The 24,152-nt window shown below is 39.8% G+C and overlaps 2 protein-coding genes across 3 annotated transcripts in view; one reads left to right on the top strand and one right to left on the bottom strand.

Annotated features, from left to right (window-relative positions):
- Positions 1 to 5,751: 5,751 nt before the first annotated feature.
- RNF146 (ring finger protein 146) lies at positions 5,752 to 18,474 on the top strand. Its single transcript, XM_060753306.2, has 3 exons — positions 5,752 to 5,983; positions 13,860 to 14,017; positions 16,735 to 18,474. The coding sequence occupies exon 3, from the start codon at positions 16,736 to 16,738 to the stop codon at positions 17,789 to 17,791; it is 1,056 nt and encodes a 351-aa protein (XP_060609289.2). The 5' UTR covers positions 5,752 to 5,983; positions 13,860 to 14,017; position 16,735; the 3' UTR covers positions 17,792 to 18,474.
- Positions 18,475 to 19,851: 1,377 nt separating this feature from the next.
- The window catches only part of ECHDC1 (ethylmalonyl-CoA decarboxylase 1), a 39,699-nt gene continuing 35,398 nt past the window's right edge, over positions 19,852 to 24,152 (bottom strand). For both annotated transcript variants that reach the window (XM_067466821.1, XM_060753308.2), the window contains one exon: positions 19,852 to 21,631. In XM_067466821.1, the coding sequence (XP_067322922.1) occupies positions 21,226 to 21,631 (406 nt within the window). In that variant the 3' untranslated portion in view covers positions 19,852 to 21,225. The remainder of the gene's footprint in view (positions 21,632 to 24,152) is intronic.

The following is a 24,152-nucleotide window of genomic DNA, read 5'->3' as shown; positions in this document are numbered from 1 at the left end:
ATGTAGACAACTGAAATGATATCATAACCAGGGTGCCCTCCTCAGGGATAATTCTTATGCCTTTTATTTCCAGCAAGATTGTTCATAATTCAGCTGCAGGCTCCAGAATTATACATTCCAACAGGAATATGACATGAGTACATGAAAGAATTTGCTATATGAATGGCAAAAGATCCTTAGGAGAGAGAATGATAAATGAGTGGGTTTTTTAAATGTTACCAACTTGAAGGAAATTAGCATACCTGAAACAAAACTATAATTGGCAATAAGTGGGAAATACCTGCTGAGGGGGAAGAAAAGAAAAATGGGTAAGCATATAGCAAGGACATTAATAGCATTACTAGTTCAAAGGGATAGTTTGCTGATGTTTCATGCTGTGACCCTGCTTTGGTTTTTTGGGAGGAGTGGGGCAGGATTTTGACTGGTCAAGCTTGAAATGCAACATTCTAGTGTTAGGTAAAGGTTTTCCCCTGACATTAAGTCCAATTGTGTCTGACTTTGGGGGGTGGTGCTCATCTCCATTTCTAAGCCGGCATTGTCCATAGACACCTCCAAGGTCATGTGGCTGGCATGACTGCATGGAGTGCCATTACCTTTCCTCCAAAGCAGTACCTATTGATCTACTCACATTGGCATGTTTTCAAATTCCTAGGTTGGCAGAAGCTGAGGCTGACAGCAGAAGCTCACACTGCTCCCGGATTCTGGTGTTAGTCAAAGGAAATTGGAAGTCAAATGTCAGGATATTATCACACCCTGTTGTTATACTTTCATACCTTGGGGCCATGGCCAATATCTCTTAGAAATTCCATCCATCTGTTCAGTGTAGTTTACTTCTAAGCAGCAATGCATGGGAGAGATCCCATGTAGCCTTCATTGATCCTAAAAGGACTCCATTACAATAGTGATCTTAATAAGCACTTCTAGTACACAAGAGCCGTGGTCATCAAATTTTGTCTGATCTTTTCAGGGGATTTCATTCTGAGGTCCATCATACTAATATTTCCTATAAGTATATTACCTGCCTGCTGCCCTTCTGATATATTATGTACTGTCTGATGTATGGTGTAGTGGTTGGAACAATGGATTATAACTCTGGAGAACAGGGTTCAAATCCCTGCTTGGCCAGTGGATGGCCTTGAGGCATGCATGATCTTAGCCTCAGAAAACCCAGTGAAAAGGTTCACATTAGGGTTGCCGTAAGTTAGAAACTACTTGAAGGGACACAGTAATTATCATTATATTTGCTCTGCAGCAGAAGACTTTTATGCAATTATCTTTGGAGAGTTAGGGCCTCGCATTTATTAATGAAGCACATTTAAAAGCCAATGTTTCTAATGTCATTAGGCCAAAGAGCAGGAGTGCAATTAGTACATTTAAGCGTGTTAAAGTATTTGTTCTCTTAGCAGTACAGTTCTCTGCTTCACTAAGGTAGGAGTGGACAAAGTAGAACTGCAACTCCCGACATCATCTTTAGCCATGTTTGCAAGCATTGTTGAGAGTTGCAATCCAACATCTTGAAGGCCATAGTTGGCACCCCATTGGGACCTCCAATGGATACCAAAGCCACGATATACAAAATAGTGTCCCTTAGGCCCCAACTACATTATATGATCAGTGTAGACCCATATAAGCTGAAGCTGGTGCAAAATGCGGCGGCTCGTCTTCTCGCCGGGGTGCCGGCGAGGTGTCGTATCACCCCAATTCTACAACTGCACTGGCTTCCGATAGAGTACCGGATCACTTTCAAGGTGCTGGTACTAACCTTTAAGGCCTTATATGGTCTGGGGACGGCGTACCTGAGGGCCCACTTATCCCTCTACCAACCCCAGAGATTACTTCAGTCCGAAGACCAAAATTTGCTTGAAGTCCCCAACATCTGGACTTATCATCTGTCCTCTACTAGGCAGAGAGCCTTTTCGATTGTAGCCCCTTATTTATGGAATGCCTTGCCAGTTGAAACCCGAACCATCCGAGAGCTACTTGCTTTTCGGAAAGCCTGTAAAACCTTTCTTTTCCGACAAACTTTCGATGGGTGAATAACTCGGGACTATGTCTGTTCTCGTTTTTATTGTATTTTAAAGTTGGGTGTATTGTTTTTGATCTACTGCTGTAAACCGCTCCGAGCCAAACTGGGAGTGGCGGTATACAAGTCAAATAAATAAATAAATAAATAAACAAATAAATAAATAATGCAGTCAAATGCAGTTAAACTTCACTGTAGATAGGGCCTTACATAAAATGGCAACATCAAGGTTTGTTTGGGCTTTTTAAAAATTTATTTTAAATATTTTCTATCAATGAATGGTTGAATCGATGGATACAAAATCCATGGAGATGGAGGGCTGACTGTTACATTGTGCTGTGCAACCCTGCAGTAAGGGCTGCCCAGCTGGCAGATCACATTTAAGTGGTCTCTTGGCACAATACAGATATGATAATACCAGCTTGTGTTCTGAATGAAAAGCTATACTGTTCCAGCAAAAGACTATGCAACTATGGCAGCTGAATTGTGATTAAGAGAAGCAGGGGCATAGAGGCAGGTCCAAAAGGATGAATACTAGCTTCTTAAATATCCCATTCACGCTCTGGTTACATCCCAAATAGATTACTGCAATGCACTCTATGTGGGGTTGCCTCTGAATACTGCTCGGAAGCTTCAACTAGTCCAACGCTCAGCGGCCAGGTTGCTCACAGGGTACAGGGAACGTACAACTCTCGTTACGCCAGTTCTACTGGCTGCCTATTAGCTTCTGGGCACAATTCAAAGTGCTGGTCTTAACCTATAAAAACCCTAAATGGCTCTAGCCCTGTTTACCTGTCCCAACGTATCTCCCTCTACAAACCCCCAAGGACCTTAAGATCATCCAGCGAGGCTCTCGGTCCCACCACCTTCACAGTCATGTTTGATGGGGATGAGAGACAGGCCCTTCTCTGTGGTGCCCTTTTGGCTGTGGATCTCCCTCCCAAATGAGATTAGATCTGCCCCATCTCTCCTGACCTTCCGGAAGAAACTCGAATCCTGGCTTTGGGATCAAGCATTTGCAGAACAGACTGATTTACTGGTGAAGATAAGGTTTTAGTGGACTGGCCAACTGTTTAAATGCATATTTATAACTGTTTTTAATGTATTCTAATTGTATTTTATATTGTATTATTATAATGTGTCAGCATCAAATAGCTGCCTGTTGGAAGCCGTCCTGAGTCCCTTTTCAGAGGTTGAGAAGGACGGGGTATAAATGTCCTAAATAAATAAATTCAGAGCATTCCAGGAGTAGGCTATTTGGCCAAAAACTATGGAAATGTGTTTTTCATACCCTCATTAAATAAGCATGATTTAATACATTTATGGTTGAAATACCCAAATGGTACCAAACCTTGTTGGAAACTAAGCAGGATCAGCCCTTGCTAGTACTTGGATGGGAAATCACAATTGAACACTATATTTCAGAGGAAGAATCTGACTAATCAGAGGATGAATCTGTTGAGGTCAATAAGTGACTTGAAAGCACACATAATATTCCTGAGAAGGGCAAGCAAAAAAAAAAGTGATTTGTCAGTTTCATCTTCTGATAACACACATTTATTCCAGATTCTGTGAGGTATTCCTAAAAGAAATATCCAAATACTTCTGGTTCCAAGCATTTTGGGTCATGCACAAAACTGTGTAAAATATTGTGTATAAAATTACCTTCTGGTTCTATGGATAAGGTGTACCTGAAACAGAAATCAATTTCACATTTTGATTTAGATCCCAGCTCCAAGGGCACATCTACACTGTAGAATGAATGCATCGTGATACCACTTTAACTGCTGTGGCTCAATGCTGGGAGTTGTAGTTTGATGAGGCATGAGAACTTTTAGGCAGAGAAGTCTAAAGACCTTGCACAGCTACAAGTTACTCCCCATGACTTCATAGCACTGAACCACAGCAATTAGAGTGGTGTCAAACTGCATTCATTCCACAGTGTAGATAAGGGCTGGGCAAACTTGGGCCCTCCCCTCCAGGTGGTTGGGACTTCAGTTCCCACAATTCCTAACAGCCTCAGGCCCTTTCCTTTTCTCCCTTAGTTGCTTAAAACAGTGTCTCTCAACCTTCCTAATGCTGCAACCCCTTAATACAGTTCCTCAGATTGTGGTGACCCCCAACCATAAAACTATTGCTGTTACTCCTTCATAACTGCTATTTTGCTACTGTTATGAATTGTAATATAAATATCTGATATGCAAGATGTATTTTCAGTGACAGGCACCCAATAAATACCCGATACACCCAAATTTGAATACTGGTGGGGTTGGTTTTGTCATTTGGGAGTTGCAGTTGATGGGATTTATAGTTCACCTACAATCAAAGAGGATTTTGAACTCCACCAATGATGAAATTGAACCAATCTTGGCACACAGAACTCCCTTGACCAATAGAAAATATTTGAAGGGTTTGGTGGGCATTGCCCTTGAGTTTTGAAGTTGTACTTCACCTACATCCAGAGAGCACTGTGGACTCAAACAATGATGGATCTGGACCAAACTTGGCACAAATATTCCATACTCAATATGCCCAAATGTGGACACTGGTGGAGTGTGGGAGAAAGTTGAGAGTTGTGGTTGCTGGGATTTATAGTTCACCTACAATCAAAGCTTACCAATGATATAATTGGACCATATTTCCCACATAGACTTACTTAGGCGATCCTTTGTTTTCCGAGGAGGATTGTCTTCCAATAGTCTTGTGGGTCCGTATGTGGCTGTGGAGCCCTATTCTTGCTCTGCATCTTCTTCCGCAGTGAGAGCATTGGTTTCCAGGTGGAAGGTGGTCTCGATTGGGGTTGGTTCCTCTTGGCACACTTCTCCCTTTCGCCCTCCATTTGTACCTCTTCAAATTCTGCAGCACTACTGGTCACAGCTGACCTCCAGCTGGAGCGGTCAAGGGCCAGGGCTTCCCACATAGAACCCCCATGACGAACAGAAAATAGTGTTTCCTGGTGGTCTTTGATTACTCCCCCCCCCCCAGGGTCTTGATACCCAGGTTGTGAAACACTGGCTTAAAAGGAAAGGGCTCGAGGCTGTTAGCAATGGTGGGAGTCCAAGTCCAAAACACCTGGAGGGAGGGCCCAAGTTGGCCCATGCCTGGTGTAGAACCTTTGTTGTTGGTGTTGTTCATTCGTTCAGTTGTCTCCGACTCTTTGTGACTCATGGACCAGCCCACGCCAGAGCTCCCTGTCGGCCGTCACCACCCCCAGCTCCATCAAGGTCAGTCCAGTCACTTCAAGGATGCCATCCATCCATCTTGCCCTTGGTCGGCCCCTCTTCCTTTTGCCTTCCACTTTCCCCAGCATAATTGTCTTCTCTAGGCTTTGCTGTCTCCTCATGATGTGGCCAAAGTACTTCAACTTTGTCTCTAGTATCCTTCCCTCCAGTGAGCAGTCGGGCTTTATTTCCTGGAGGATGGACTGGTTGGATCTTCTCGCAGTCCAAGGCACTCTCAGCACTTTCCTCCAACACCAGAGCTCAAAAGCATCTATCTTCCTTCGCTCAGCCTTCCCTAAGGTCCAGCTCTCACATCCGTAGGTGACTACAGGGAATACCATGCCGGATCTTTGTTGCCAGTGTCTCTACTCTTTACTAGAACCTTAAAGTACCCAATTGCAGAGCCTTTCCTGCAAAGCCACGCCTACTCCCAAACCGAAGCCCCGCCCCTTCCCCTTCTTCGCCCCGCCCCTTTTGTTTTGGGCTCCGCGCTTCCCGCTTTGGCTCCGCCCACCGTAATGCGTGATGACGTCGGGGAAGCTCGAGCGCTCTGTGTCGCGGCAGAGCTAGCCGGAGGGAGAAGGCAGGCGAAAGGGAAGGACGGCGCAGCCTCATCACCGAGCGGAGGGGGAGGAGGAGGCGGAAAAGAAAGAGAGAGACTGAGAGAGAAAGAGACGGCGGAGGGAGAGCAGTAGATCGGCTCCTGCCGCTGGCCGAAGGTTGAGTAGCGAAGCGGGAGGTGAGTGAGGGAAGGAAGGGGTTGCGTGACGACGACGGCGCTCTCTCTCTCTCTACGTTTATTCGGAGGCCGGGCCTCCTCCTGGGCTCGCGCTCTCTCTCTCCCCCTCCCCCCCCTCCCGCGCGCCCCAGCTCTTCTGCCTTAGTTCCGCCTCCCCTCCGCAGCCGTTTCTCCTTCCGGAGCCGAACAAAGGCCCCCTCCGTTGCCGCCTGGCCTTGGGATCCAAGGCGGGCTGGAAGTGGAGAGGGGGGGGGGGGAGAGAGAGAGAGAAAAGGTTTCGCTTGTCAATCCAGCGAGCCTGGCCTCCCCCATTCCTCCCATAGGATTCTGTAGGCACTTGTTGGAGCAGAGTATGATTGTTATTGTTATATCATCGTAATATTATTGTCGCATTATGTGGTTTTTTTTAAAAAAAATAGCCTGCGTTCCCCTCCAAATTGGGATTCAAAGAGACTCACTTTTTTTTTTAAAAAAAGGGCAGTCAAAACATACTCCAAGTGGATTTTAAAATAGAACTAGGCAATCTATCTATCTTATATCATTCAACTCATATTATTAATTCAGTTAAAATAGTATCCTTTTTTATAATTGGTCATGCTCTCCCTTCCAAATTCAAAGTGACTTCAATTTAAGAAAGCGCGATGCAATCCAAACCTATGCGAAGCGGATATTAAAACTAGAGTTAGGTTGTTATTATTATTGCTATATTTACCCTGGCATTAAGTCTAGTCATGTCCAGCTCTGGGGGTTGGTGCTCATCTCCATTTCTAAGACGAAGAGCCGGCGATGTCCACAGACACCTCCAAGGTCATGTGGCTGGCATGACTGTGTGGAGCGCCATTACTTTCCTTTCCTGCATAAGTGGTCCCTATTTATTATTTATTTAAAACTTTTATATCCCGATCTTCTCACCTCCATAGAGGGACTCAGACCGGCTTACAGCAAGGATTCAATGCCACTAATACAAGTTAAAACATCATACAATATAAGATTAAAATACATATAGATAAAATACATATATACCAAATCACCAGGGTAAAATCATGTTCAACTCAGTCCACATATGTGGTCACGCACTTTGGTCTGTAACCAGTCTCAGCCATTATTCTGGGAATGCTTCATTCCATAACCAGGATTTCACTAGCCTCCTGAAGGACAAGAGGGAGGGGGCAGATCTCACCTCACTCGGGAGAGAGTTCCATAGTCGAGGGGCCACCACCAAGAAGGCCCTGTCTCTCGTTCCCACCAATCGCGCTTGCGAAGGTGGTGGAACCAAGAGCAGGGCCTCTCCGGAAGATCTTAACATCCTTGATGGTTCATAAGGGAGAATATGTTCAGACAGGTAAACTGGGCCGGAACCATATAGGGATTTATAGGTTAAGACCAGCACTTTGAATTGTGCTTATGTTTTCAAACTGCTAGATTGGCAGAAGCTGGGCCTAACAGTAGGAGCTCACTCTGCTCCCAGTATTCGAACCACCAACCTTTCAGTCAGCAAGTTCAGCAGCCTAGCGTTAAACCCACTGTGCCACCAGGGAGGACATTGCTATATTTATTATGTTATTATTTTGTTATTATACTTATTTACAGCCTGCTTTCCTCCTCGGAATTGGGATTCAGAGTGGCTCACAATGCAGCCACAATGCAATCAAACACCTACACAGTGAATATTAAAACAAAATTACACTGTTAATAATAATAACTTTGTTCTTGTACACCGCCACCATCTCCCCGAAGGGACTCAGGGCGGCTTACATATGGGGCAAAAGTCCACAAACATAAAACATAAAAGCAAGACAATCTATAAAATAAAACACAATAAATTGGTGCATCATAAATACAACAACCAAGATAAAATACACTAAACCTAACATAATAAAACAGATTGCATTGGAGCTCCATTGGACCGCATTCAACAAAACTAATGATTGGATTTCTAAGATGGGCAAGGGCCGGGCAAGGAATAGTGCAAATAGTGTATTATCTAGCAACCTAGGGGCTGGGTATATATAACTAGCGACTAATCATTAATAATAATACATTTATTGCAATATTTTGTTCTACATACTTTTACGTTCCCCATCAAATTAGGATTCAAAGTGGCTTTTAAAAATACCAATGCAAGGAAAAGTCTACCTGAAGTGAATATTAAAACAGAATTAGGTTATTATTACTTTATTATTATTATTATTATTATTATCATGTTTTTATACTTTGTTATATCCAGCTTTCCCCTCAAAATTGGGTTTCAGAGCAGTTCAGTTTTAAAAAGAACAATGCAGTCAAAAAACCTACAGAAACTGAATATTAATAGAGAATTAATGTAACCACCTTCTTCCTCGCTGCCCTGCTCCAAATGCCAGCCTTGCACCAGAGGCTGACCTTCCTGCGGTGGAGGTGCGTGGGGGAATTTTTGTCTTATTTTTCTGGATGGAGTGGAAGATGAGGCAGGGACAGCAGTGTTCTTGGCTGTCACGAGCACTTGTTTCTAGGGCTTGAGTCAGTTTTCTGCCTCCTATTCACGGTCTTTCTCTCCCCTCCCCCACCCTTTATTTGTTTGAGGCGGGGAGGGCATGTGTAATAATCACAACACACCAAATCTTGAGAGGTTAGAAAAAGAAGGTGACTTTGGTGGGAGATTGTCTTGTTCTGAATTTGGTGAGAGATTGTCTTGCATTTTATAGCTGTATGGCATTTAAAAACAAAAAACAGGATGGTAACTTTCCCTTGGGTGGGTTGCTGTTTACAATATAATTAGAAAGCTTTATTGCAAACTTTAAAAGACTGGTTGGTATGGTGCTCTTGTACTGTTCACCTCAAATGGTAACAAAAATGGATGGGGAAATGGCATAGATGTTTTTTTCCTCCTTGTTGGGAGCAGAACAGAACAAAGAGCCACATGATACCATTGACAGCACCTGATACTTCAGGTCTTTTATTGTGAGAGCAATATGATCCATATATAAAGATAGATAAGATTTTATTGTTAGCTGCGTTAAGAACCATTATGGCTGAAAAGCATTGTACTACTATTAAATATTTAACCTTGGCATGTAATTTTGTTGGTTTGTAATGTTTTAAGAAAACATATTGGGTGAAGAGATGTTGAATCCTTTCCCATTGGGCTTGTTGCTGATTTTGTCATGCAAATGTTACATCTGTGAAAATATTTGAGGTTTAAGCAATAACAACTTCATTGGGCAAGACAGACGTATAGTTTCTATCTTATTATGGGATGGATCCAGAATTTTTCATGCTGCAGTATTTATGGAGCATTGTTTAATCACAAATGATCTGTCCCCTTATTAGTATCTTTATTGCAAACCTGAATAGGTCTACATTCAACAGCAAACAGTGAACATTACTTTGTCATGACTGCATTTCTTTAATCCGCTGACCGAAGTACAAGTTTTCCTACCATCTCGAAGAATGACTCTTAATGTTTAGAACTCACTTTTAAAGTCACATTTGGTGCAAAAATAAATAAATAAATAGGCCATTGCTTTTCTTTTTGGAGCTTTATAGGTGTAACTGAATACGTGTTATTATCGATAATGTGAATAGGTAAAGTTTCTTAGAAATAGTAAACACTAAATAGAGAAAGAGTATTCCTATTGCCTGGAAAGTACTGTTGATTGTACATGGTGAATGTTAACTGCGAGTAAAGCTTAGATGAAGGCAGTCTTACCTATGTCAGTGATTTATTTCCTGGGTTGTAGATTTTTCTGAGTTATATGGCCATGTTCTAGAGGCATTTTCTCCTGACGTTTCATCTGCATCTATGGCAAGCATCCTCACTACCTCTGAGGATGCTTGCCTTAGATGCAGGCGAAACGTCAGGAGAAAATGCCTCTAGAACATGGCCATATAACTCGGAAAAACCTACAACAACCCAGTGATTCCGGCCATGAAAGCCTTCGACAATACATTGATTTATTTCCTTCTCAATAGTTCATACTGTCCAAACTCTACAGTGCTGGTCATGTCAGCTAGAGCTTCTGAATGTGGAAATCCAAAATATCTGGAGAACCAAATGTTGAAAAACACTGGCCTAGGGAACTACACACAATAGGAGTCTGTACACTCACTACTGTTCTAAGATTTCGGTCTCCCATCAGTCTTCCTGTTTTTTTGCAAGTGTAAGACACAATATCCTGCAGACACTACATGATATTTACCTGTGAACAAGTAGCATATTAATAGTAACATTGGATTCTCGGGATTTGTTCTAGTCCCTCTTACATCACATCATCCTACTGTATATTATAAATGCAACAGAATTAAATACATAAATATTCTTCTCTGAAGATATCTTTTTTTCTAGCATGGTGAGCTCTAGATTCTTTAATAGAGAGGTTGGAACTACTTCATTGTGCCTCACAAAATATATCCTTGTATAGCCATACTTTGTACCATTAGATGAAAACCATCTTCCTCCCCATCTCAGACCTACACAATGCCTGCTAATGGAAGCTCAATACACAATTACAGGATTGAGGAATGAAATGGTTTATGGTAATTTATGTCCAGATCAGAATGTATTTTGTCAAAGTGAAAATGTACCCACAAATGTTTATCAATGGCTGCAGTTCAGGTTAGAGGTATTGTTTTTTCAGCATCAATTGGATTTGTGTTCTGCTATTCCCCAATGCTTGTAAACATGGCTGTGTGGGTTATGTCATCCAGTTGTATTTGCTTTCTGGTGATATTTAATTTTTTTCCCCCTCCACTCAAATTTATATTGTAAAATGAGCTAAGGCAATGGAATGTAGAGTATGTACTTGATAATATAAAACGCCGAAAGGTAGCAACTAAGTGCTTTAAATGAAAATACAATTCCTATTCTTTGTAGCAATCAGGAGCCTTGGGATTTCCTCACTGGGTTTTACTGTACGTATATAAGAGATGGAAATCGGTTTGTGGACTATTTTTTTTTTTTTTTTTTTACAAATGAACACAGGAGATTTTGCTTCTGTGCTGAATCTAAAACTTCTGGGAATAGTTGGTAAATAGAACTTACATTTGGAGCAGCAAATTGAGTAACCTATGTCAAACATTTTTAGAATCAGGTACTCTGCATATTAGTGTAGTTTTGTATGTATGTGTCCTTGCTTGCAAGTTTCAAAACTTGGTATCAGAAGCAAGATGCTTCATTATTGTCCACATTTGACAAAATGAAGTCTGCAAGCAAGACAACTGTAGGCCAGTTTTCTTTTACAAATTGAGGCTTGTTGCAAGTACATGAACAGAAAAAAATCCTTTATATATCATCTATAAGAAGTCCATCTACATTGGTAACCACAACAATACAAAATATGTTGGGATAGCTATGTGTGTTTGGAGTTGAACATTTTGGAATCAAAATCTGTTTTTGATTAAATGTGTGGACAAATATTTTTGTTCCTATTTAGTATTGATTTCACTGTGAATGTTGAAACATCTTCTGTTTCAGGGAAAAGCCATAGCATGCTGTTATTAATGCCCATTTGTCTCTCAGGTGTCCATTCAGTTATATGACAGTCTAAAACTACTGTCCAAAAAGTTATTTTCACTATAAGATAGGGAGAGGCCATTCAGAAATAAAATTCTTATTATTTTATTATTATAGATAGTTTTATGCAAACAACTGATGTGTATAGAAGAGCAAAACATGAGCAAGTGTATTTCCTGGCTTCATAGCATATTTGTTTTCCCACTGTATGTAAAAAAATTCACACCTATCCACAGAGGATACTTTACTCTATCTTGCCAAGTACCGTAGCATATTAGACATTCAGAGAAAACACTTACTAAATGGAAATGTTAAAAACAAGAAACCCCGCCCCCACCTTGTCTCATAGCTTAAATTAAAATATAGCCTTATCTAAGAGGAAAAACTCATCAGCCTAATCAGAATTGTAGGGAAGTTTTAATAGTCAGTGACATCAGACAATGGCAACTTGAAAATAATAAAAATACAATACTCTGATAGATGTTGCTTGTTGTACTAGCTGCACAGCAATGCCTCAACTTAGGAAAGAAAACCTGTGCCTGTAAATGTGATGCCCATTGGAACGAGCATTTCAGTGCATATACTATCATTGATTTCAGCTGCCATATCTGTTCCTGATATAACCCAGACTGCACAGTGAAATGAACATGCTGTTACAAACAATCTAGCATGGCAGGTGGCATCTACATTAAGGCATGCATTTTGATATGTACACATCTTTGTTGTTTATATAGCAGCATCAAATTTGACACTTTACAGTTTAAACATGTAAAAACAATGGGTTGTGACAAAGGTGTACCATCTAAAATATATGCATATACATATTCACACAGAGGGAAGGAAAAATAACATCAGAAAACTATACAGTACAATCGCACAACAAATTGTCCACATAAAATGAAATGTTTTAAAAAATACAGCTTCAATGCAGGGATTAACCAAATTTCTAAATTTGCTTTTAAAATGTACCTGGTAAAGAGCTTCCTTTTCAAAATATTATAGGTGTGCTATGATAAGTCTTGTAGAGATAATTAGTTGTTTTTTATTTCAGTAAAAGACATACTGTAAATGTGAAAGTATGATTTGATATCAAGTTTTGACAGATATTTTAGGTGAAAGTTTTAAACTCTACTTTGATGGTTCATCATCATCCATATGTACAGTGAACTGGTACACACTTGCAAATGGCAAGCATTATGATATTCAAAGCAGTATATACTCTGATGGTATTCCTTTTGAAATTTGCCCCGTCTCTTCATTTAGTGGTATTTTTAAGAGAGATATATATAAAACAATTCCATTAAGCATACGGATTACTTTAAAATGAAGATCAATATTCAAAAGCTATAATTGAAAGACCAGTTTAAACTTTCCCAGTGCTCTTTTCAGAAATATATATTAGCATTAACCTCTTTGCACAATCTGTCGATTTTTTTAGCTTTACTTGCCTGCATACATGAGATGATTCTAATGTATGCCCTAAAATTTCCCTTAAATAGATCTGCCTAGGCAATTTAAAAGTGCTGCATACTCAAGTGCAATAAGAAGTGCCTTTCAATATAACCCCTTATGCAGCAAGTGAAATGTAATGTTTCTTGATTAGATAACTGTCTAGAAAAACCAAACCAGAGTATTTCAATTGGCAAGTTAAATAGTAAGCTGCCATGAGAGGATGTTGAAGACCATACAGAAGAGGGTGGTCACTGCATTTGGTTAAGTGGGGAGACTTGAACTTGGTTGAATCTGCTCTGGAAGCCACTAGTCAAGAGGGCATACAACAGAATGCTTGCTTTGAATAAACAACTGGTTTCAGGGCCTATTCTGCTGTACAAGTTTTGTTTCGGTTTTTCCAAGGAGCAGCTATATTATATTTGTTGCAACAAAACCAACTCCTCATACATTCTTTACAAAGTCCCTAACCTTGTAAAGTTCCTTACAGTGGCAGCTTACTTCAGTTGCCAGTGTAGATTGATTGTTCCATTGATCTTTAAGGCATTTGAGGGCATGCATAGCAGGGGTTTGAACTAAATGGCCCTTTCCATATAATAATTGAGTCATATTATGGAGTCCCATTGAAATAATTACGTTTTAGAGGGCCATGGCTCTGGAAATGACTCGTTTGCTCCCTTCATAAGCATGATTAGGACTGTCATTTGTCTTCTCCTCCCCCAGAAATGGCTGCCCCAGCTGAAATAGTTGCTGCCTCACTATGCTTATTTTCCCTATTATTTCCCCATTTCATTCTCCTCCTGTATAATATGCCTTACGTTAACCATTGTTATAAACCGTAAATGCTTATTAGTGCTTAAGATTATACAAAGGTGAATATTTTGTTGTGTCAGCTAAATGTCATAGTTTTTTTTTTCCCCTTCTCTTAACTTGCAGAGGAATTCTGGCATAACGTGTATTCAGCAAACAGCATGCAAGAGGAATAAGTTCATCAGTGGAAAACAAGGCACAAAGTTTTCATCAGATACATTGAAAGATGTCATATTAATTTTGCAATATGTTTCAAGAAGAGCAATAAGAAAAAGAAAAGTAAGGTATGGTCATCTGAGCGATCAAAATACTTTATATGAATTGGGAGTTTAAAAAATAACTTGTGTGAGCCTCTGGGTCAGAGTGGGTAAATATTGCAGCACTGGAACAAGGGAGTAACTGTCCCCTTTTTAAAGCATTGGTTGCTGCACATTACGCCTGTCATCAAGCTCTATAACTTCGCAACAGAAGGTTAATTGTATTGCTTAGTAAAATTCTGGATGCCACATAGGAACACACCAGCTTGAACAGTTACTTTATTGAGACATAGCATATGGTGCCTTGGAGAAATAATCACATCCCCCCTTTTAGCTTTTCCCCATTTTATACAACTTATGTGCAAGACACTCAACACCGTTAAAGTAGAAAAATTGTTTTATTTGAGTGTCAAGGTTGAATAAACAAAAACAAATGTGCTTTCTGTTTGCAGAAGTATCCCCAAACCTCCCCCCCCCCCCTCAAAATCTGTAGAAATACCTTTGGCAACAATTTCAGCTAAAATCTTTTTTTTCTTTCTTTTTTTACTTTTTTTAAAAAACGTGGCAGTTGATAGGGGGTAGGTTAACATTGCCCACTCCCTTCTAGATAGTTCGAGTATTAAAAGTATTGCCTGACTTCTACGATCTTACTTCGGGAGAAATTCGTTTGACAAAATTGTCCTTGTCATCACAAGATTAAAAGACTGACTTAACTGCCTGATCACAATTGCTCTATCCTACTGTGCTATGGGCAAAAAGGGAAGGATGAGGCACTATTGATCAAAGCCACTATTTTTTATGGAAACAGTCCCAGTGATCTGCTCAATCTTTGAAGAGAAATCTTAGAAAGGCCTGCACCTGCTTTCACTTCCATCAGCATTCTGTAACTTTTGCCTGAGAAATTTCAAGTAAAATGATGCAGCATTTTATTAATTAAATCCTGCTGGCCCTCATAATATAAGTCTCAAGCCATCAAACAATAATCCCCCCCCCCCCATGACAATAAAGGCAGTAATCCTCCACCCACGGACAGGAAGCACAGTGTGCCCACTTCCAGTTTAGGCAGCTGGTCTTTTTTTAAGTGTTATCTTCCCATTATAAATAAACCATAAAGGCAACTTACAGAGGAAAACAAATCAAAATGTTACCAGATAACAAATACGTTTGGCAGCAACGAGAGAGAGAGTGCCTTCTTGGTAGCCACCCCAGCCCTTTGGAACTCCCTCCCCATTGAGATTAAAACTGCCCCTTCCCTGTTATCTTTCAGGAACCAATTGAAGACCTATTTGTTCAAGCAAGCTTTTGACAAATGAATTCAATTACTAATAACAGCAAGGTCGATCTGCACTGAGCTTAACAAAATATACTATTTAATTGTTAAGTCTCCACAATAATTGTAATTGGTTTTAAATATTTATTTATATTTATTTATATCTTATTTCTGGAAGTTACTATGCTTTGTATGATTTTTGTCTTATATTTTATGTTAAATGTGCTTTAATTTGTATTGTATTATGTTCTGAGCTGCTTTGGGTCCTGTTAGGGAGAAAAGTGGGATATAAATAAATATTATTATTATTAACCAAAATCTACATAGCAAAAACACTTTTTGCCAATTTTCACTCAATAGGTTGTGAATTTACTAAATGACTCACTTTTAGAGAGCACTAAAGTATCCTAAATTGCATTTAAGAAGCAGCAGCAGCATCAGCAGCTTTATTTATATCCTACCCCCTCTCCAAACAGGACTCGGGGCAGCTTACAGTAAATAAGGCACAGTACAAAAACACAGAAATAAAACATAATACATAAACAACAATTTCAAAATCCTAACAGAAAATAAAACACAATACAAAAATCAAGGCAAAAATAAAAACATAATACATAAACAGCAATAACACAATAGAAAATAATGCCAATTAAAAGTTTTTGCTGGATTTAAACATCCCTAAGATATAGTAGTTTGGCCTTTTGGTCTTGTTTTAAAACACAAAGAATTCAAGGAATGTTGTTTCAGAGTGTTCTGAATTCTAGCTGAGCTGTTTTAACCCCTGTAGTAGAACATCAGATATATTTTCTATCTGTAGAAAGATCCTTGCAGGTTGCAAATGAGAGAACTCACAGTAACATTCTGTGATAGCATATTTAGCTCAGTATGGTGTATGTTCTTATTCAGTTGACTCTTCAGGCAGTATTGAATGACATTTATATATTTCCTCCCTGAAAATTAAAACAATTGCAGAATGCTAATAGATACATCTGCACTGTAGATTTTAAAAATAGTTTCTAAATACATGTGAAAAAATGGGACTCCTGAGCTTTGAGATAATTAAAAGAATCTGCCAAAAAAGGGGATTGCAAATATTCCCAGACTATAAGTGTTGGTCGGAGGTGAAAGAAATCTGGGGTGAGCTATCCTGATATATTGTGATACTTAATTCTGTGAACTCTGCTTTCCAGGACTCTGAGCAGCACATATTAAAGTACCTCATTTCATCATCCTAAGAATCTAAGGAGATAATGAGCTTCATGCCTAAAGAGCAGTTTGAATCTAGTTTTTCTATCTCATGGACCTTTACTAAAATATGTTGCTCTTCATTATCAGCTGATAGATTACAACCATTTGTTTTAAATGACTCTTTATTTCCTTTGCATATTTTTGTAATTTTAAAATATTCAGTTGTTGGGGCAAAAAATATTTGGTAAGTCATGTCACATTATGTAATACTTCTGCTCTTCTCTAGGATGGCTGGCTGTGGTGAAATTGATCATTCAATCAATATGCTTCCCACCAACAAGAAGACAAATGAATCATGTTCTGGTGCAGCGCCATCCCTTATGGTCCCTGAATGTGCTATCTGTCTGCAAACATGTGTCCACCCCGTGAGTCTGCCTTGTAAACATGTCTTCTGCTATCTGTGTGTAAAAGGAGCTTCTTGGCTGGGAAAGCGCTGTGCACTCTGTCGGCAGGAGATCCCGGAGGACTTTCTTGATAAGCCAACTTTACTGTCACCCGAGGAACTGAAAGCAGCCAGTAGAGGAAATGGGGAATATGCTTGGTACTATGAAGGCCGAAATGGCTGGTGGCAATATGATGAACGTACCAGTAGGGAACTCGAAGATGCCTTTTCTAAAGGTAAAAAGAGCACTGAAATGTTAATTGCTGGGTTCTTGTATGTGGCAGATCTTGAAAACATGGTTCAGTATAGGAGAAATGAGCATGGACGCCGCAGGAAAATAAAACGGGACATAATAGATATTCCAAAGAAGGGAGTGGCTGGGCTTAGGTTGGACTGTGACTCTAATGCTATCAATCTAGTAAGAGAGAGCTCTGCTGATGGTGCAGACAGTATACCAGTTCTAGGAGCTGCTGCTGCTGCTGGGCAGCCTCTAGCAACGGTTGCTGTTAGACCCCTACCTTCACTAGATGGTCAGCTGACAAGTCCTGCAACGCCATCACCTGATGCAAGCACTCTAGAGAACTCTTTTGCCAACTTGCAAATAAATGGAGACAGTATGGTTGAAATGAGTCATAGGGGTGAGGGAGAGGAAGACCATGAATCATCGTCTTCTGGTAGGGTGCCAGTTCTTGACACCTCCGTTGAGGAGACAGAATCGGATGCTAGCAGCGATAGTGAGGATGTGTCTGCCCAACTTCAGCTGCCTGTATCCGCTGCTCAGCAGAGACACCTGAATGCAAACCAGCCAGCCTTGGATAGACCAGTGGCAGGGAGTGGGGCGGGAAGCACCAGCGTAAGATCTAGGAGGCCTGATGGACAGTGCACAATAACTGAAGTTTAAATTTAGAGCCATGTTTTTAAAACTCAGTCTTGTACATGTACATCCTGTCTGCATTGGCGTTGCACTCCAGCCTCGCAGTGTATTTAAAGTGTTTCAATGTGGGAGAAGGGGAAAGAGAAAAGCAAACGTGATCATCCAACTTTAACCTTATGAGTAGTCTCTTAACATGTCTTGGCTGGAAGACTCAATGTTAAAAACATCTGGGTACATGTTAATGGTTTGATGACTACTTAGCTATACCCAGTTTTGTAAATGTCTCATATTTTATTTTGTAGGATATGCCCTTTCCCCAGTAAAACTCCTGTTCCTCTTTTGACCAATGTATATCCATTGTACAACTTGAAACTGTCATTATTTGTTGCATTAAGTATATTTACTATCTGCATGGATTGATGTATGGAAGGAGTATTAAAACTGGAAATGAACAAGAGTTCGGATTTGAACAGGATGCTTAATTTTAACATAAAGTAGGTGTGACTTCTGAAGCTCAGATGTTTTACTAAAACCAATCATCTTGCTCACTGAAATGTAAAATAACTTCTGTTGCAGAGTTTTACATGTAAGCACTTCATGGTGTCTTCATTGGCTCTGTGTCTAGTCCCTGTAGCTTGTTTGCGTCCTTCTCGTATTGTCTTGGTTTTGTTACAAAATTTATAATTTAATAAACTACATTTTATCAACCATCTGAGCTGTTTCCACATGGGATGGTACCCATGTCACATTGCAGGCAGTTCTGAAAGAAGGGAGGTAAAGCACTGCCTTTGACGAGCTATCTATGACTTAAGTGCAGGGTTTTTTTGGTTTTTTTTTTAAAATGGAAATTTCCAGAATATTGTATATGAGGAAAATAAAGACTTTGCCACTATAGGTCCTGTAGAAACAAGAAAATATTAGGCATAATAATAGTTAAAATTCTCCCCTTTCTCTGAATGTGCCTATTTTTTTATTTTTACACACACACATACTTACATATGTACCAGCCTATAGAGTTGATAGAAAATTGGTTATGTAGTGAAAATGCCAAAATAGTAACCCATGGCTTGGCATTCTGCCAGAGCTCCATCTGTCAGAATGTACTTTTCCCAACCATATTTAAGTAACATATGTCAAGAAAAAATTTAATATGAATTTTACAGCAGTACAGTGTGAGAGTGAGGACTAATTGATGCCACTGCATAGATGTTGCAGTAATATAGCTAGAATTCAGGGGCCCATGCTGTGGTACTAGAAAGGTAATTGAGAGGATACTACTAACTGTGCTGTTTACTGCTGGAGGCGTCCAAGGGATAGCAATATAATTGTTTTGTTCACCAGTACATTCTGCAAAAAGGACATTGCATTGAAAACCCTTTTATAAAGGCTGCTTTTTGCTTCAAGGCTGTTAAAACAAGGAAAAATGATACTTTTGTCAATTACCTGTATTTTTCAGTGAGAGTATTTTAATAGATGTCTTTTGAATGTAGTAATTGTAGCATTTGCTATCTGAAAATGAAATTATAATAGCCCTTGAACTATCAAGTCTTTTATTTCAGACCCTGCTTTGTGCTATCATAATTGGCTATCCATATTGAGCACATTGCCAAAACTCAATATGAGCCCCCATGCGTTGTAAAACTTCTGCAAGATTTAGGATGAACCATGTGGAGGTGCTATATTGTACATAAAGTGGAAATAATGTAGCCATATGATATATTCAACTACAGTTATTATGTATAGTAACCATGGTCTTATGATCAACAAATCATGGTTAGCTAGCTGGTTGTTGGATGTGCCTGTGCAAGATCTGAAAGGGAAAGGAGGAGGTACGGCAATAGGAAAATTTCCATATTGAAATCAAATCTGACCTTTTTTATTTTTATTTGGTGGGCGTTGGAAGTGGGGTCATCTTATATGGCAATTATATCCCAAACTATATTTTAAATGGGAAAGTTGGGAGTCATCTTATACGCCCAGTGGTTTTATACACCGGAAAATATGGTATATACAACATCAACATTTCTACTTGTTCATAATTATCATAAAGAGCTTGGAGCCAGGAAACATCACCAACAAAATGTGTCTCGAATAGTAACTTCTTTTACTTGAATTAGATCTTTATGGAGATATACATTTCACAAGATCTAGCCATACTCTGTGACACAAATGAAAATAATACTGCCATGTCCAAATCTTCAGGTAAGAGACAATCTGAGATACAAAATACATCTGCATATTTACCTGCAAGTAGGATTTCATTGGGATTTGCCTACTCCATCTTGTCCAAATGGAAGTGTGTTGGAAGTGAAGTATAGTTAAAAATGTGAACAGTTCCTACCCCTAGTATACAGCAAACTACTGGAAGTGAAATGTTAGGAGCCTACAGAGGATTATTATTTGCTTTCTGGATTTTTCAAAACCAAAATTCCTTTACCTCCATTTTAGAGATAATTAAAATAGATATTTGCAATTTAGGGACAAATGAACACTTTGGAGCTATCTTGGGTACAATCATATAATTGCCTTGGTGAGTTTTTAACTACCCAGGATTTTATATGGATTCTTAATTTTTAACAAGTAGATCTATGCTTATCCTGTACATCATCTGCTTTCTAGCAGCAATTTCCTGTACTGTGTAGAGACAGGCATTGCTCTGCTACATTTTCAAGAGTTGTGACTCCCCAAAGTCATGTGTCTCGGATACCTCACATTAGTTCCAAAACGGTTAGAGGGGAATGGAGAATTCTGGGTTATAAGGACTCTAAAATACCCAAGTCATATATGCAGAGAAGCCCTTGTATACCATTAAACAATTTCTGACTTATAGCAACCCTAAGACAAATCTGTCACAAGATTCTCTTGACAGCATTTGCTCTCGCCTTCCTCTGAGGCTGAGAGAGTGCCTTGCCCAAGGTCACTCAATAACTTACCATGACCAAGCAAAGATAGACATTCTAATATCGCAGTCTCAGACATTTCTCCAAAACTGGCTCTAGAGACAGTACCTATGCATCTGATAAAGCCCCACAAACATGCATACATAAATGTGGAATATAAGCCCCTGGTCCCTCCTACTCATAAGACCACAAATGCAACCCTTCAATCTGCTGCCTGGGATCTTCCCCCATTCCCAGGGTAGCAGAATTATTCTAATTTACCTAAAACCTATAGTTGCCTGGCTGGGTGGGCATGCCAGCAAAAAAAGTAGAGACGGGAAGTGAAAGTAAGATGGGTAAACAAAACGTGCTCTGCTTTGCCTGGTAAAAAGGATTTTTTTAAAGTGGCAATGCTAGATGCCCACTTGTGGTACCAACAGATGCTACATTATTGAACGCAGGTATGGGGCAGATGTCCCAGAAAGTTTAATGTCTACTGAGGTAATAAACCTTCATAATGGTTTCGCACAAATCTGTTTGGCAGAAACTATTTGCAAAAGAACCATTTATTTTACACATTACTCATTTATGTTTTGTTCTCTGAGCCAAGGCATGCAAATTGGCAGGACCACCCCAAACAGTTCCAAAAATCTCTTTTTCTGTCCTTAAGGCAGCTTCTAACTGTAGCTCCCTTCCTGCTGAAATGACTTTCTTCACAGCCCGAATTACTTCTGGCGGACCCTTAGTATACAGATTGAGCCAGGTGTGTGCTTCTTGTAAAGTTCTGGGTTCCTCTGATGAGGGCAGCACGGCTTCTATCAGGCCAAGGCGAAGGGCCATCTCGGCATCCACTTTCTCAGCCCCACTAAGCAACCGGAGGGCAGGGCTGCTGCCAAGGATTTGGACGAGCCTGGCAGCTCCCCCCCAGCCTGGCACTAAGCCCATGTGCTTGTGGACAAATCTCATTTCGCTCTCCGGGGTCATTAACCTGTCAGTGAGAAATAAGTATTCTGTTGTTAATTTATACTGAAGCTTAGCAGTCAGGCCTTCTCAGTCCTCTGCTTCATTTCTATGCAAAGCACAATTCTGGGCCGCAAGACTTGCAGACAGTACACATTTTCTAATGTCAGGAGGCTAATCAAGCACACCCAGGAAGTGATTTTCAGTTTATTTTGTCCAAAACAAATGGATTGTGTAAAAATAATCCAAAATCCCTTAATACAGTGTGTTCAAACATTCATATTTAGGTATAACATTGGTATTCCAATTCAGAAATTGGGTCAATTCAGTGGACATAATATTGGGCAAGAGAAAATCTTTTTCAATAGCATCAGCTTGGATTTTATTCAGATAAAGAAACAACGTATGTGTTCAGGCTATAATATGTGTATTAAGTCTGGTATTAGCATGGGACCTCCATAACTGGCAGAGCTAGGACCCATCCAAATACAGGTGCATAACTTACCTATACTTGCAATCATCATGCCATTAGCTGACCCTCCACTGATATCTCAGTCAAAGAGATGCATTGAGAACAGGCAGCTGGAAGGTACTTCTCAATGTGACCAAGAGAGAACTTCAAAAATCTCAAAAGGTAAGTTTTTGAGGGTCACATTCAGGCATTAGCAGCCTAAACATGAATTCCAATCTTGTAACTTCTGAACAGGATGCCAGCCATTGTTCTCTTTTGTTTTCTTGAGCTCTTATAACCATTAGGTTAAGGCACAGAACATCGATTTCAGTTTATCTACTTAAAGTATGATTGCATCAATATTCTATCTACTGCCCAGGATTATAAACCAATGACATTTCAAGAGCTTTCTGTAACAATGGCTATGCTGTTTGGGCAGCGTACACTGCCAGAATGTAAAGACTTATTTGTGGGGAAAGAGAGTTCTGCAGATATTTTGCAGCTGATTATGGAGAAGTTTTAATAGGGGAAGATTTGGAACCCAGAAGGGGAACATGCAGAAAAGTACATTTTGTAGAATGAAAATACATTGCAGTAAAATAACGGGTATGATAAAATACATGATGTAACGCAAAGAGCTGAAGGTTATTGAGTTTTTTTGGCTCAAGTCTGCTTGAAACTGGTCCAGATAGTGATTAGAGCACTGAAAAGAAAGCCAATTTTTCATGTGCTTTGTGTGAAAAGAGAAAGTCAAAGACAGTTTTGTAATTTAGACAAGATCAAGAGAATGGCATTTTAGAGAACAAATCAGACAGCTTGCAGTATTTGGACATGGAACAATGGCACAGAAAATACAGATTTGGCCAAGAGCAGAATTGGGGATTTAATTCGATATTACAGCAGTGTAGCAGGGAATGCTTAATTGCCAGTAAAGGGAGGATGTTGCATTTTGTTGCATCTCATGAAAATACTCCCATTCTTTATTGTACTGAAGAAAGCACAGGGACCACAGTACTCTGCACATTCCTAAATGTAATACTGGACTGGAGGATAAAACTAAAGGATGCTAATGATATCTCTATCTTTTTTGGGCAAAGGCCGATGACTTGAATAGGTATCCCACAGTAAGTCGTTTGCCAACAGCTATTGGTCTGCAGTTACATCTCTTCCAACATCTTTAAATCTTCCTTATCTTGTATTGTGTTTGCAGAGATAAACCCTTGCCAAAAAGTGCTTTACGGAGGATAGAGGAAAAAAGCAGCATAGATAAGGAAAGAAATGCAGGGTTGTGGAAAAGTGACAAAGACAGATGGAGTGTGAAGAGAGAAGTAGACAGAAAAGTATGTTTACTGGAAATTGTAAGGATATCGTTATGAAGGAGGAAGAAAGTATATGATTGTGGTGGGGATCATTCACACAATGTGGAGATTAGGAGATGCTGCCATAGGTGTAGGGTGGTGAGTATACAACGTATGACAAGCAAAACTTCACACTTCTTAGCGGCAACTGAGCTATTAAAATGTGTGCAAACATTTTTTTCCCCAAAACAACTGAATTGCCAAAGCTACCAGAAATTAGTTTAACTTGTCTAACAAGCAGGATGTTCTACAGTTATGGAGCTACCCCTGCATAGGTACTGTCCATACATAGACTTCTGCTGAGTAAGCAGAATAATGAGCAGAGCCTCTCTCTTAGGTTAGGCTGAGTGTAATCAAAGACATTTTATAACATCCTGAAAAGGGAGTGCTTTAAAAGAAATTAGGATAAACCTGCCTTCCACAAACTGATTTCCAGCACTGAGGTTTCTGCATCAAACTATTTTTAGATATCCAGATTTTTATGGAATACTGTTCTTCATAGACAGGTACTTCTTTAACAAATAGAAAAAAATGCAAGTAATTAAACAATTCAAAGCATATTGCTTGCTGCTGCTGCTGCTGCTGCTGGTCTAGAGATTTCACTTGCATTGTTTACAGCATGGTAGAACTTGACCTGTATGCAGTTAAGATACACATAATAAATTGCATCCAAACATACCTTTCCACAAATGGAAATAACTTTACAGTACAGATTCCCTTTGTTGGAAAAAGGAAAGGGA

Source organism: Anolis sagrei, chromosome 1 (genome assembly GCF_037176765.1).
Source record: "Anolis sagrei isolate rAnoSag1 chromosome 1, rAnoSag1.mat, whole genome shotgun sequence".
NCBI classification, from domain to species: domain Eukaryota; kingdom Metazoa; phylum Chordata; class Lepidosauria; order Squamata; family Dactyloidae; genus Anolis; species Anolis sagrei.
The sequence above is the reverse complement of the archived record's forward strand: the minus strand, read 5'-3'. Positions and strand labels throughout refer to the sequence as shown.

Bases quoted from the DNA above. Each gene is read 5' to 3' on its own strand.
- RNF146 (XM_060753306.2), top strand. From the start codon at position 16,736: ATGGCTGGCTGTGGTGAAATTGATCATTCAATCAATATGCTTCCCACC.